At 38.2% G+C, this 13592-nt stretch overlaps 1 protein-coding gene across 2 annotated transcripts in view; it reads right to left on the bottom strand.

Annotated features, from left to right (window-relative positions):
* Positions 1 to 12197: 12197 nt before the first annotated feature.
* Positions 12198 to 13592, bottom strand: part of LOC144978470 (uncharacterized) — a 50243-nt gene continuing 48848 nt past the window's right edge. For both annotated transcript variants that reach the window (XM_078924600.1, XM_078924601.1), the window contains one exon: positions 12198 to 13160. In XM_078924600.1, coding sequence (XP_078780726.1) covers positions 13059 to 13160 — 102 coding nt within the window. In that variant the 3' untranslated portion in view covers positions 12198 to 13058. The remainder of the gene's footprint in view (positions 13161 to 13592) is intronic.

The following is a 13592-nucleotide window of genomic DNA, read 5'->3' on the forward strand; positions in this document are numbered from 1 at the left end:
TTGATTTTTTTTCTCCTTGTATTTCTTCTATTTTGTTTTTGTTTTTTTTAATGATTTTGTTTGTATTTTTTTTTTCGTTTTGTGATTTTACTTTATTATTTATTTGTATTTTTTTTTCGTTTTGTTTTGTTTTTACTTTTACTTTAAACCACAGTAGAATCCGCACAAAGTCAACACCCTCAAAGTCAACTTCTGCTTACGTTAAAAAAAAATAAGAAAAAGAAAAATTGAACTTTTATATAGGGCAATATCCACTAAACGTGCTCAAAGCGCTTTACAAGTCAACATGTCTTGTTGGTTCTAAATTTTCTATTCTTTATCTACGTGTTTCATTGACAATGGATAAAGTCAACCGTGCTTAAAATCAAACAATCTTTCTGGTCTGGTGGTGTTGGCTTAATCAGGATTCCACTGTATATCACCTTGCACTTCCTTTTTCTTATTGGCATCTTGTGATCCGCTAAACTACTTCAGGTGCTAATGATATCTGAATACATTATTATTCCACTATTGGCTTTTCAATCATTACCATCCTCCCTTTCCCTATTCTTTTAACTAAAAATCCCCTTTGGTTTACTTTATCTTGAGTGCATGAAAGTCTACACATCAACAATTTCTCAAGGTGGACAGAGAGGTCATTTGCTGTGTCTTCTATCCCCCATATAATATGTTTTCTCTCTCCATGTTGCTCTCTGTCTTTGTTCTGGATTGAGATTGCTCGGGGTTTGTTTCCTGGTCCTGGTGAGGATTCTTAGCTGGGAGGGAGATAACTAAATGCACAATACTTTTTAAAAGAGATATATTTTTTCCTTGTAAATCATCTCCTTGTTACCGTTATGTTCTGTTATAATTATTAGTTTTGGTATACTGTGCGGCTATGTGGTCTAGTGATAATGCACTCGCTTTCGTATCGGAAGGTCCTGGGTTCGAGCCTCGCTCGGCGTATAGGTGAGTCCTTGAAACAGACTCTTTATTCACATTCTCTTACCGTACTCAGGTGTAAAATGAGTACCTGGCCGTTAACAGCGTTGTCTCTGTCCGAAAAAAATATTGTAATATCGCCTAACAGGCGTCATGTCCCGCCCTAAATGTTAAATGTTGCTGTTGGCCAGGGACCCCTTGTAAAGCGCTTTGAGCATGTTAAGTGGATATTGCGCTATATAAAAGCTCATATTAAAAAATTATATCGTATATTGTACTTTGTAAACAATTCGATGTACCCTTCCTAGCGGGATCTTTGCGTTGTGCCTGGATGGGACTTTTAGGTAATGTCAACATTTGTTCATGGATCGATTCTGCCGTTCCTTGTTTGAACCAGACCCTTTTTGTCTTCCTGTTTCTTCAGTGCTTTTACTTTTAAGTTCTTATCTAGCTAGTTCCGACCTCCATTGTGGGCAGGGAGGTACTTGCTGTGTCTTCTAATCCCTCTGTACCTGTTTTCCAATTTGCTTTCTGTCTTTGTCTTGGAATGAGATTAATTGGTTTTGTCCTGGCCCTGGCCTGAGTCCTAGCTGGGAGGGAAACAGTCAAATGCATAGTTATTGTTTTGGGAGATGATATTTTTTTCCCTTGTAAATCATCTTACAGTGTAAGCATTTGAGTGTATTCCTCTTTGCTGGATTTTGTACTTGTGTCCCGATGAGACTTATAGGTGATCTCAAACTAAGTACATGGATGGTTTGCTCTTGGAATCTGCATCTGATCCCTATTTGTTCCCAGTTCCCCTTTGTCTTCCTTTCTCTTGGGTGCTTTAATTTAATTCTAGAACTTTTTACTATCCCATTTTCTTCCTTTTTACTGGCGCTGATAAAACCTTTAATGTGTTGCAAGTGCCGTAAAACCCTTAAAAACTTTAAACTTTAAACTCTATCATCTTCCTTTTTACTGGTGCTGAAAATATGACGTAATAGTGTCGCAAGCGCCCGTAAGACCCCTAAAAACAAATACCCTGAAAGACCAACGAAGTTCAGTAGGGAAGTAGAAGAAGGCTAATAGTAATAGAAACTGCTTTATTTTATTACAAAATTGTCAATTGTCTCTCATTGTTTTTAGTATCGATTTTTTTTTTTTTTTATCATCTTATTTATTTATCATTTAATTTTTACCAAATTTTATGTGACTGATATTTCAATTTCATCAATCACCATGTTTACCTTTATTTTATATGCCGCATCATTTCTTGAATGTTTTGGTACTCGATGTGAATGTGATGACAAAACAAGTCATGTGATCAAAATATATGAAAATAAATATTCATAATCAAATCGTTCTTTTTCGAATTTGGCATTATTTATTTATTTATTCCTTTTGCGGACACTTCCTTAATTTTTGGAAGCTTGTGACTCACTCCAGCACGGTTTCGTCGAACTCCTCGGAACATACAAATTAGTTCGAGGAAACTGCGTCTTGCCAAAATGGCTTGATGGAGAAGGTGGGGTGGCAGTGAGGCTCAGTGGTATGGTCTTTGCTTCGTATCCGGAAGCTACCTCGTTCCAATATTCACCGCGATATGTGACCTTCAGCAAGCCACATATACCTAGCTCAATTTGCGGCGCTGAGCTGCGGCTGACAGGAGTTATTCCAGTCTGCCCTTGGAATAGATCCTAAGATAAATCTCCACTTGAGGATGAATAAATGGAACGTTATCATTTATTTACTTTATGTTGAATGTTGAGGGAGATAACAGTATAACATGCCATGTTAAAAGGAGTTGTGTGTGTTTGAGGGGGGAGTTGCCATATCACAACATTCATTAAACGTCGTAGCCAACCATTAGCAAATCATGGCGCGAGGCATGGAAATTAGAAGGAATGGCTAAGTGATAAGAATAACCAGAAAGGTGTCGGTTATGCGAAACGGCGATGAAGTCTGTGAGTGACTTTGCCTGTATCTGCGGGTCTAGATAAGATACACACATACGTAAATATTGAGCTTTATATAGCGCAATATCCACTAAATGTGCTCAAAGCGCTTTACAAGGGGTCCCTGGTCAACAGCAACATTTACATGTAGGACGGGACATGACGCCTGTTAGGCGATATTAATATTACAATGTTTCGGACAAAGACAACGCTGTTAACGACCAGGTACTCATTTTACACCTGAGTACGGTGAGAGAATGTGAGTAAAGAGCCTTTTCCAAGGACTCAACTATGCGCCGAGCGCGAGGTTCGAACCCAGGACCTTTCGATCCGAAAACGAGTGTCATACCACTAGACCACATAGCCGCACGTAACTGTGTACAGATCACAGTATATCATCTGTGGCCCAAATCACCAGTCGCATCAAAAACCTTTAATTAATCTTTTTAAAATGTTACGCTAGCTGGGTGAAATAAGTTCGAGGGAACCGTGTTCGAGTTAAAAATTAGTTCGAGGAAGGAATGGAATGATAACAAAGAATAATAATAAAGGGCAATTTTGGGACATTCGAATGAGTTCGAGGAAACCCGTGTGTTTGAAGAAACCGTGCTGGAGTGTAATAGTAGATCTCCTGACGATGAGCAAATAATCTTATCTCAGTTGTTGTTCAGTCTCAATCTCTCTCCTGGTCTACTTACCAAATATTTACGAGGACAGGTTGGCAGAGGTGTATGAGCTTTACTTCATAATCTGGACGTATTGGGGTCCAAGCACTAGCAGCTTTGTGTGGCTTTTGAGAAAATGATCTCATCTGGACTCCGATTGATGCTGCTGCACGGCGTCTAACACAAATGTTATTTCAGTATTTACTTGAATTTGACCGCTGTTATCAATAATACTATTTGACGTTGATCGATGTCTTTCTTGGTGGAGATTATGTAGCTACAGGGGGATAATTTGCTCTAGGGTCTAGCTCTAACCTCTGTTGAACTCGCCCCCTTTGTCTTTCATTCTTTTTTTTTTTCTACTTGATAGCGACATCAAAATCTTTTGACTAATCCTCTTTCGTTTTAAAGGCGCTGAAAAGACCCAAAAAGTGTTGCAAGCGCCTCAAAAACTTTTAAAACAAATAAAACAAAACTGTGGTCACTCACTGATCAGCATAAAAATGGGCAGGAGAAAAAAAAATGTTATACAGTACTCGCCGGATAGTACCACAATCTCACGAGAAGCCAAAGTGCGTGCTAGAATCCGAGAGTTCCGAAATCCGATGCTTCGGGGGGGGGGGGGGGGGGGGGGGGGGTAACCCAATACATACCCAGTTCTTCATGTACTATTAAGAGAGAGAGAGAGAGAGAGAGAGAGAGAGAGAGGAGAGGAGAGAGAGAGAGAGAGAGAGAGAGAGAGGAGAGAGAGGAGAGAGAGAGAGAGAGAGAGAGAGAGAGAGAGAGAGAGAGAGAGAGAGAGAGAGATTCAACTCCATTGAATTGTCATTTTTATCAAAAAGGGATTATTGTTTTTGTGTATACAGAATCCATTTTTTATAAGGGATCACAACGAAATTACGCAAGTTGTTTCACTTTGCTAGTAAAATGCAGATAACACGTTCGTGTTCGGTTCAACAACTGCAAGCAAAAGAGATGATGAAAAAACGGACACTCTCAACAACTCGTCAACCAACCGAGAGGAAAAGTCAAACAGGCGGAACTGTGACGAAGACGAATGCACTCAGTACCCTCTGTTGGTTATCTTGAAACTCAAGTGATCAAGAGCTACCACCACCACCTAGGGGGTCAGTAATTTGTGAAGCACAAAATCTATGTTTGTTTTTGTTTTTAAGGGTGTTTAAGGCGCTTGCGACACATTTAGATCATATCAGCGCCAGTAAAAAGGAAGACCATTGAAAAGTAAAAACAAAAAAGACAAGGAGAATTGGTTCAAATAGGGAACAAATGTAGATTCCAAGAGCACACTATCAGTGTACTTTGAGATCACCTAAAAGTCACACTCAGACACCAGCACAGGTCTCCACTTGGAGCAATACACTCAAATGCTTACAAATTATAGGTTAAAATAAAAATAAAAATAACAGTGCATAACAGAGATGATTTACAAGGCAAAATATATCGTCTAACAAAACTACAACTCTACATTCGACTGTTTCCTTCCCAGCCAAGGACCCCATCCAGGGTCAAGGTCAAAACTAAGTAATCTCATTCCAATCAAAGACATTTTAGTTATTTACTAAATCTATGATCAGGAGCGACCACCAACAAATAGAGTCAGTAATTAATGAAGCGCGCGTCAGCATGAAAAAGTAAATACCTGGTGGAGGTATTATATAACAATGGCGACAACAAAATAAAAACAAAAAAAGGAAAAGAAAGGAAAAACAAAACTTAAATGAATTTTTTTATTCCAACAGAGCAACAACAACTTGAATGAGCACATTACCATTCATATATTTACAGAAAAAAAAGCAATCATATCAGTTATAAGGAATGTCACATTGTGACGAATAGGGATCATGGAATAAAAACATAGAACAAAGCCTTAAAAAAAAACACCAGCTTTGCTTGTTATTGTTATGGGGAGTTTTAAGAATTAAACATCACTTATGAGTCACATAAGTCGTGTTAATTATTTTTGTTTTTAAGGGTTTTACGGCGCATTACATTTAGGTAATATCAGCGCCAGTAAAAAGGAAGAAAATTGGATAGTAAAAACATAAAATGACTTAAGAAAAAAAAGTAAGACAAATTTACAAACCAAGAATTAAAAAAAAAAAAATAGATGAGTTACAAGTGAAAAAAATCCCAAAACTCCCAAAACTATAACTATACATACTGCTTCTCTCCGAGCCAAGGACTCCGGCCAGGGTCAAGACAAAAGTATGTAACCTCATTCCAAGACAAAGACAGAAAGCAATTGGAAAACAGACAGATACATGGGGATAGAAGACACAGTAAGTACCCTGTCCACTAATAATAATAATAATAATAATAATAATAATAATAATAATAATAATAATAATAATAATAATAATAATAATAATAATAATAATAATAACAATAATAATAACAAATATAATAATAAAAATCAACAACAAAACCACGACCAATCAAAAAAGCAAACTATCATAGTGATCATAATAATAACATTATTGAGCAATATCAAAATAGGGCCTTAACCCAAACTACTGGTTTGTTTATGTACTTAAGGATTTCATGTTTGTTTGTTTTTGTTTTTAAGTTTAACAGCGCTTGCAACACATAAAGGTCGTATCAGCGCCAGTAGAAAGGAAGAAAATGGGAAAGTAAAAAGTTCTAGAATTACAATTCAAGCACCCAAGAAAAGGTAGGCAAAGGGGGATTGGTTCAAATAGAAATTAGATGTAGATTCCAAGAGCACACTACCAAAGTACCTACTTAGTTTAAGATGACCTGAAAGTCTCTTCCAGACACGAGCACAGGTCCCCACTAATAGGAATACACTCAAATGTTTACACATCATATATAATATGCAAACAAAACATTACAGTGCATAAGAGAGATAATTTACAAGAAAAAAAACACCATCGCCCAAAACTCTAACTATACATTTGACCTCCCAGCTTGGGTACCTGGCCAGGGCCAGGACAAAACCAAGTAATCTCATCCCAAGACAAAGACAGAGAACATGTTGGAAAACAGAATATAGGGTGGATAGAAGACACAGTAAGTGCCTCCCTGCCCACTATGGGAGGTCAGGAACCCCACCCAGTAAAGTTTTTATGGTGCTTGTGTCACTACTATTAGGTAATTTCAGCGCCAGCAAAAAGAAAGATAATAGAGGAAAAGTTGTAGATCTGAAGTTAAAATCACCAAAGAAAAAGCAAAACAAAAGGGACTGCTTCAAATAAGGAACAGCAGATTCTACAAGCAATCCATCAATGTGCTTATATTGATGGTACCTAAAAAACCCATCCTGGCCCAAGCAAAAAATCCCGCTGTAAAGGATACAATCAAAAGTAGTACAATAGAATCAAAACTAATAAAAATAATAGTACATAATTCAGAGATGATTTACAAGAAAAAAATATCTCTCAAAAATAGGTACTATACATTTCACTGCTTCCCTCTCAGCTAAGGATCCCCACCAGGACCAGTAGAAGAAAAAAAATTGAGCTTTTATATAGCGCAATATCCACTAAACCTGCTCAAAGCGCGTTACAAGGGGTCCTTGACAAACAACAACACGTAACATTAAGAACGAGACACGACGCCTGTTAGGCGATTTTTTTTTCAGACAGAGATAACGCTGTTAATGGCCATGTACTCATTTTACACCTGAAAACGATGAGAGAATGTGAGTAAAGAGCCTTTTCCAAGGACTCAACTATGCGCCAAGCGAAGCTTGAACCCAGGACCTTCCAATCCCAAAGCGAGTGTCATACCACAAGACCACATAGCCGCACAGTAGAAAACCGAACAATCTCAAACCAGGACAAAGATGGAGAGAGTAACGTGGAAAGGGAATCCAGATATAGGGGGATGGAAGACACAACAAAAGTGATCTCCCTGCCCAACACAGGAGTTTTCATGAAGAAAAATAGTGAACAAAATCGAATGGGAAAGCAAATATAGAGGATGCAAGATAGAGCAAAAGTGCAATAGTAAACCCTCCATCCACAAAGGGAGGTCAAAGGCCCTATACAGCCAAACTACACTTTTAAAATGAAAAATTTCTTCGTATATAGACTTAATAAAGGTGCCCTTCAATTTATTTTTTGCGTACATAAAACCACAGAGTAGGTAGGTTACCACAGAGACTGCACTCCTTGATTTCCGTGTAATTGGGTCGCGCATCCGTTAAAACATGTCACGCCGTATCGTCATATTTGTCATAGTCTGTTTCCGTACATTGTCTGTATTAATGCAATGGTTTTAACCACTTTACTCTGCTGCGTGCTTTTGTTATCGTTTTTGTATTCTCTTCACAACACGCATGAAAGATGGAGTTTGAAGATACTGCTCAAAGTTTTCAAGAAAACATTAAAAGATATAATTCAAAGTGGTGCAGTGCTATAAATTGTACAAATTCAAAGATTCGATGTCCTAATTTGTCTTTCTTTTCGTTCCCTCTGGATGCTGAAAGGTACGTTGAGATTTTACTTAGATGTCTACCTTATATCGGTTAGAATTAATTTGTGGCCATTGGTCTCAATATCAATTTATACTGCTGTTGGTGATGACTATGACAAATTATTGTCATTGTGATGGCGAAGGCAAAGAGGAGGGGACACGAACGATGATGATGACAATGATAATCCCGATAATATTGATGGAGATGATGATGATGACGATGATGATGATGATGATGATGATATTTATGAATTAATAGAATTGAATGGTGATGTTATGAACCTCTGAGGAAGAATTTTGAAAAGAAAGAATTGCTTTCTTATACACTGGGATGCATAGATTGAGTGGTTAAAGCAGTAGATCCCAGGCTTGGAGGTACAGGGTTTGATTAACACAGTTTTATCCATGCGCTTCACGCGTCTCGAGTGTTAATGGGTACCGGTCAAGCTAGTAAAGTAATCTGCAATTGACTAGTGGCCGGTCCAGAGGTTAACACATAATTTACCAGTCAGCTTCACGTTATAGAAACCGGGCTAAGCTCCGGCTAAGGACCTACTTAATTGCTTCTCAGACATTTGACATGTTTTTCTTTAACCTAGGTCCCGAGGGTGGGTGATCAATTCACGTAGAGCTGATTTAGAGAAGAAATCTTATGAAAAACTGCACAGGGGCAATGTCATCTGCAAAATACATTTTGAACCAAGCTGTTTCAAAGAAACAAAAGGAAAGAGGAAATTATTGAAAAAAGATGCTGTCCCATCGGTATTTAGTGTTCCAAATCCTCCACCTAAACAAACACCCTCTCGGCCACCACCTAAAGATCGCACTGCGTTCACACTGTCACCAGCAACTACGTCTCGTGCAGAAATCGATACTCAAGTGAATGATGTCGAGAAAAAAATACGTGAGCCAATGGATGGTCATGTTATTCAGCAAGAGAACAGCTTACTGAAACGAAAGTTATCTTCTGAGAGGACTAAAAGTTGCAGGCTTAAGAAAAAGCTTAAGACAGTGACATCCACCACAGTCTGCGCATCCACTGGACAGAGGAACTCCGTCGATGAGCCACGAATTGATATGAAATGCATTCAGTCAATGCTAAAAGATCACCTCCCTCCAGAAGTGCTTGAATTAGTAATGACGCAAATAAGAACAACACAGGCAAACAGGCATGGAAGAAGGTGGACATCTAGTGAAAAGGCTTTTGCTTTGGCACTCTACAACACAAGCCAAAAGGCATATTCCATGGTAAAAAGGAAACTCTGCCTTCCTTCATCAACTACTCTAACTAGGGCAATGAGGAATTTTAATTTAAGGCCAGGTATGTGCGATCAGATGCTCCAAATCTTTAAAATAAAAGTTGCTGGAATGTCTGATTTAGAAAAGATTTGCGCTGTCGCAATAGATGAGATGTCACTGAGGAAATCCCTGAGCTATGATTCCCTGAATGATGAATTTGAGGACTTGAGGATTTTGGTTCGATTGGAAGAACTCAACAATGCGCCACCGAAGCTCTGGTTGTGATGGTAAGAGGACTTGCATTCACATGGAAGCAACCACTCGCATACTATCTGTCTAATGGACCAACAAAAACTCATGTCCTTCAAACAATTTTGAAAGACATCATCATCAGGATTAGAGATTTAGGTTTGATTCCCAAAGTGTTGATCTGGGACCAAGGCACCAACAATCAAGCGGTTGTTACAAAATTAGGTGTAAATAGAGACAGGCCATATTTCCTCATCAATGATGAAACGTTATTTGTTATGTTTGACCCCCCACATTTGATGAAAAGTATTAGAAATAATCTAAAAAAGAGTGGATTTGCAATGGACGGCAAAATTATTTCATGGAATCATATCCATGTTCTTCGAGAAAGATTTAAGATTCCCAATACGAATGGCCCCAAAATTAACAAAAAGGCACATTACTATGCCACCATTTGCAAATCTAAGCGTTAAACTTGCAGTGCAAGTCCTCAGTAACTCTGTTGCTGCAGGGATAACCACCATGGTCCACTACGGCGATCTCCCACCAGAAGCGATGGCAACTGCACAGTTTGTAGAAGAATGCAACAAGCTTTTTGACTGCTTCAACAGTTCGTCTCGCAACGGCAAAAGTCCCATGTCCCATGCAATCTCATCTTCAACCGAGCACGTGTCGTTTCTGAGAGACAAACTGATGTGGTTTGACAACATTAAACCTCTCAATAAGAGTGGAAGACTGCCATGCATAGAGGGATGGAAGTTGACAATTGCTTGCCTCCTGGATCTATGGGATGACCTTTCAAACAACTTCAACATGTCATTCCTGTTAACAAACCGACTGTATCAGGACTGCTTAGAGAACATGTTTTCGGTAGTTCGAGGCAAAGGCGGACATCGTGTCAATCCAGATTGTCGGGAGTTCCGGTCAGCACTGACCCAGATCATAGTGGATGCAATATTCCTTCCTGGAAAAGGCGGCAACTGTCAAGCAGACTTGGACACATTTCTGTTTAAGCTTGACACCATCACAACAAAGGGAGCCACCCACACAGTCAGGACACGGCTTCATCAAGATATTCCAAGGCTCATCCGACCCTTTGTACAAAATTGCGCAAGTAATTCTGTACTAGGAGTTCCAGAAAAAGACATTGTCGCCTACATTTCGGGATATGTCGCCAAGAAACTCTTAGGAATAGTTTGTGGTTTGTGCAAGACAAATCTCATCCAGGAAAATCCCTTGTCAGACTCGTCTTATTTCATATCAATGAAACAATATCCCGACCTAAAGGAGGGTGGACTAACGATACCATCACCTACTCTGCAACATTGCCTCGAAATCGCCGAAGTCGTATTTCGCGATGGAATCAACTCCTTGCGTGTTGCTACTGGTGTAAGGTTCGGGCTGGTCAAAAAAATGGTCGAGGCCACAATGGACATTCCACTTGACTGCAGGATTGAGAAGAACTGCTCAACGAAATGCCTTTCATTGAACCTCAACACTACTATTAGACTACATCATTTCCTGAGATGTCACAACCGTGAGATGGACATTGGTGGCTGCAATAGGGGTAGGAAAAGAAAAGCTCTAACGTTTGCACATATGTAGATACTAAGGTAAGACCAAGTAATTCTATTCTTTGCTATTATGCTATGTAAATAACTTAGGTCATTTTAAAATCTCATTTTCAGGTCCCCTGTTTTCACAATAATTTCCTCTATTTCACTTTTTTTTCTTTCTCAATCTATGAAATCTTAACGAGCGCTTTATCACATTTTCCTTCTTACTCTCAACAAATTTAAAATGAATTTGATAACGGAAATAATTGTTTGGCAATTTTGCTAGGTGCTAACACTTTTGTGAGAATAATATGACTTATATAGGGGAAAAAAACGGTTCATTAGAAACAGACTATAATTTATACGGCGTGACATACTTTTGAGACACGGCGAAGTCGATTTCACGAATTTAACATTGAGCGAAGGGGGATTGAGCGAGGAGTGCAGTCTCTGTGGTAACCTACCTACTCTGTGATAAAACTCTCACTAAAATCAGCAAAAATATAATTGCTATGGCCAAAGTATGAAACGTGGCAGTCTATGTGTCCACACTCTTTTTTTTTTTGCTGTTGGCTTGGGACCCCTTGTAATGCGCTTGGCGCACATTTGGTGGAAATTGGGCTATATAAATGCTCAAATTTGTTTTTCTTTATTTTTATCAACAAAACAGAAGCCCCAACAGCAATTATAATACCAGATTAAGGACACAAACCCGTATCATATGGAAGGGACAGCTGAAGAGGTTTGAAGTGATAACAAATGAGCATTGCCCGATCCAGGTAGTAAATCATTCACTGCCTATAAGGACTTGATGAACTTCCAACAACCGAGTAATTTTTCAGTTGCTACATATGAAGAATAAAAAAATACTCTCTTAATCCAAAATCGCTTTTTTCATTATTTTTTTGCCAATATGATTTTCCAGACTGCTTCATCGTATATAATGCACATCCAATTTTGATTTCTTTGGCTTTATCATTATGATTAGCTATTCCATAAAATACTTTATTTCATGCCTTTAAAAGTTGTACTTATGTCTTCACTAAATTAGAGCAATTTGAAAAGAAATCAATTTTATAACAAACAAAGGTTGAGAAAAATCATTGCAACTGCCATTACATTAAATTTAATTTTTTCTCCTCTTCTTGCAGGGTGAAAACGCATCGTAATTATTGAACATTTTATTCAAATCAACAAGTGAGTAACAATTTCAAAATGATTCATTCTAATGAATAACAAGTGCCCTGAAAGACATCAAATTTCATATCATACATCTCAAATTGTATGCAAAAGACAAATTCTTGATGGACTGTAGCTTAACAAAAGACTCTGTTTCGAGGAACTTTTTTAACTCTTACATTTTACCATGCCCCACAATATTGCTCATACCCTTATTTCACTTAATCAGTCAGATAAAATGAAGATATGGACTAACGTGTAATGCATTCCCATCCATAAATATAAAAAAGAAGCAATGTTCAAACCTAAAGGTGAGATGTGATGATACCACAACTAATGTCACAAGAGTCTTGCTGCTTCAATGTTTCTAATTATATTTCAATTACATTTACTTTTAGGAACTGATGACTCAAGCCCTTGAGTTTCGGTGGGATGTAAAAAAAAATCACTCTAGTTCCTGCCAGAAACCGGTGAAAACTTTTAAAATAGGGGTGATACATACACAATCCAAACAGATACGAGACATTTTATATACAGTTAGCAGTAGGCAATTTTTGCTACTCTTGTTATTTGGCAACCGATGAAAATGTAAATAAATTTCAAAACCAGCATTCTGATTGGCTAGGTAATACTGAAAGTAGGACAAATCATTCACAGTCCACAGGAGGCATAATCGTCCGTTCTGACAGTGGGATTAGCGCTACTATTACCTATCAATTATTATGAACAAATTGTGATTTTTTATTGAAGCAAACTTTACACCTGAAGTGGAGGCCTGGTTGTACGGTATCCTTCTTGTACAATGTGTTGTAACATGTGCATCATTATGCAGAGTAATGGTTTGACATTCTCTAGTTTATCTTGGTGGCTGCTTTCCTGGCCTTACTGACGTATGCATCCACTAGAGCTTGTATCTTCTCTTGTTGGACCACTGTCTCTTTAGAGCCACACACCTGAATAAAAAAATCAAAAAGAAAGATGAATTAAAATGCACATTTATTATCAAGCACATTTATTGTTGACACATTTCCCTCCACAATGCTAGATAACCTATTCCCAAGTAAGGCGATATGATCTGTTTCCTTCTCGTTTGCAGCTATGTGGTCTAGCAATATGACATTCAACTTGTGACCTGTGGGTCCCGGGTTCAAGTCTTGCTGTCAGACTCACAAAGTAGAGTCCTCTGAAAATACCCTTTACATACCACATCTTCTCACCATACTCATTTGCAAAATGAGTACTGTCTCTGTCTCTGTTGAAAAAAACCCCATTAATCTTGCATTACTGGTGCCATGTCGTGTCTTACATGTTTACCATTGCTATTGACCTGGGAGTCCTTGTTAAGCACATTGAGTACATTTTAGTGGGTATTGTGCTATACAAAA

Source organism: Berghia stephanieae, chromosome 8 (genome assembly GCF_034508935.2).
Source record: "Berghia stephanieae isolate SIO BIC M18660-M18661 chromosome 8, UCSD_Bste_1.3, whole genome shotgun sequence".
NCBI classification, from domain to species: Eukaryota; Metazoa; Mollusca; class Gastropoda; order Nudibranchia; family Aeolidiidae; genus Berghia; species Berghia stephanieae.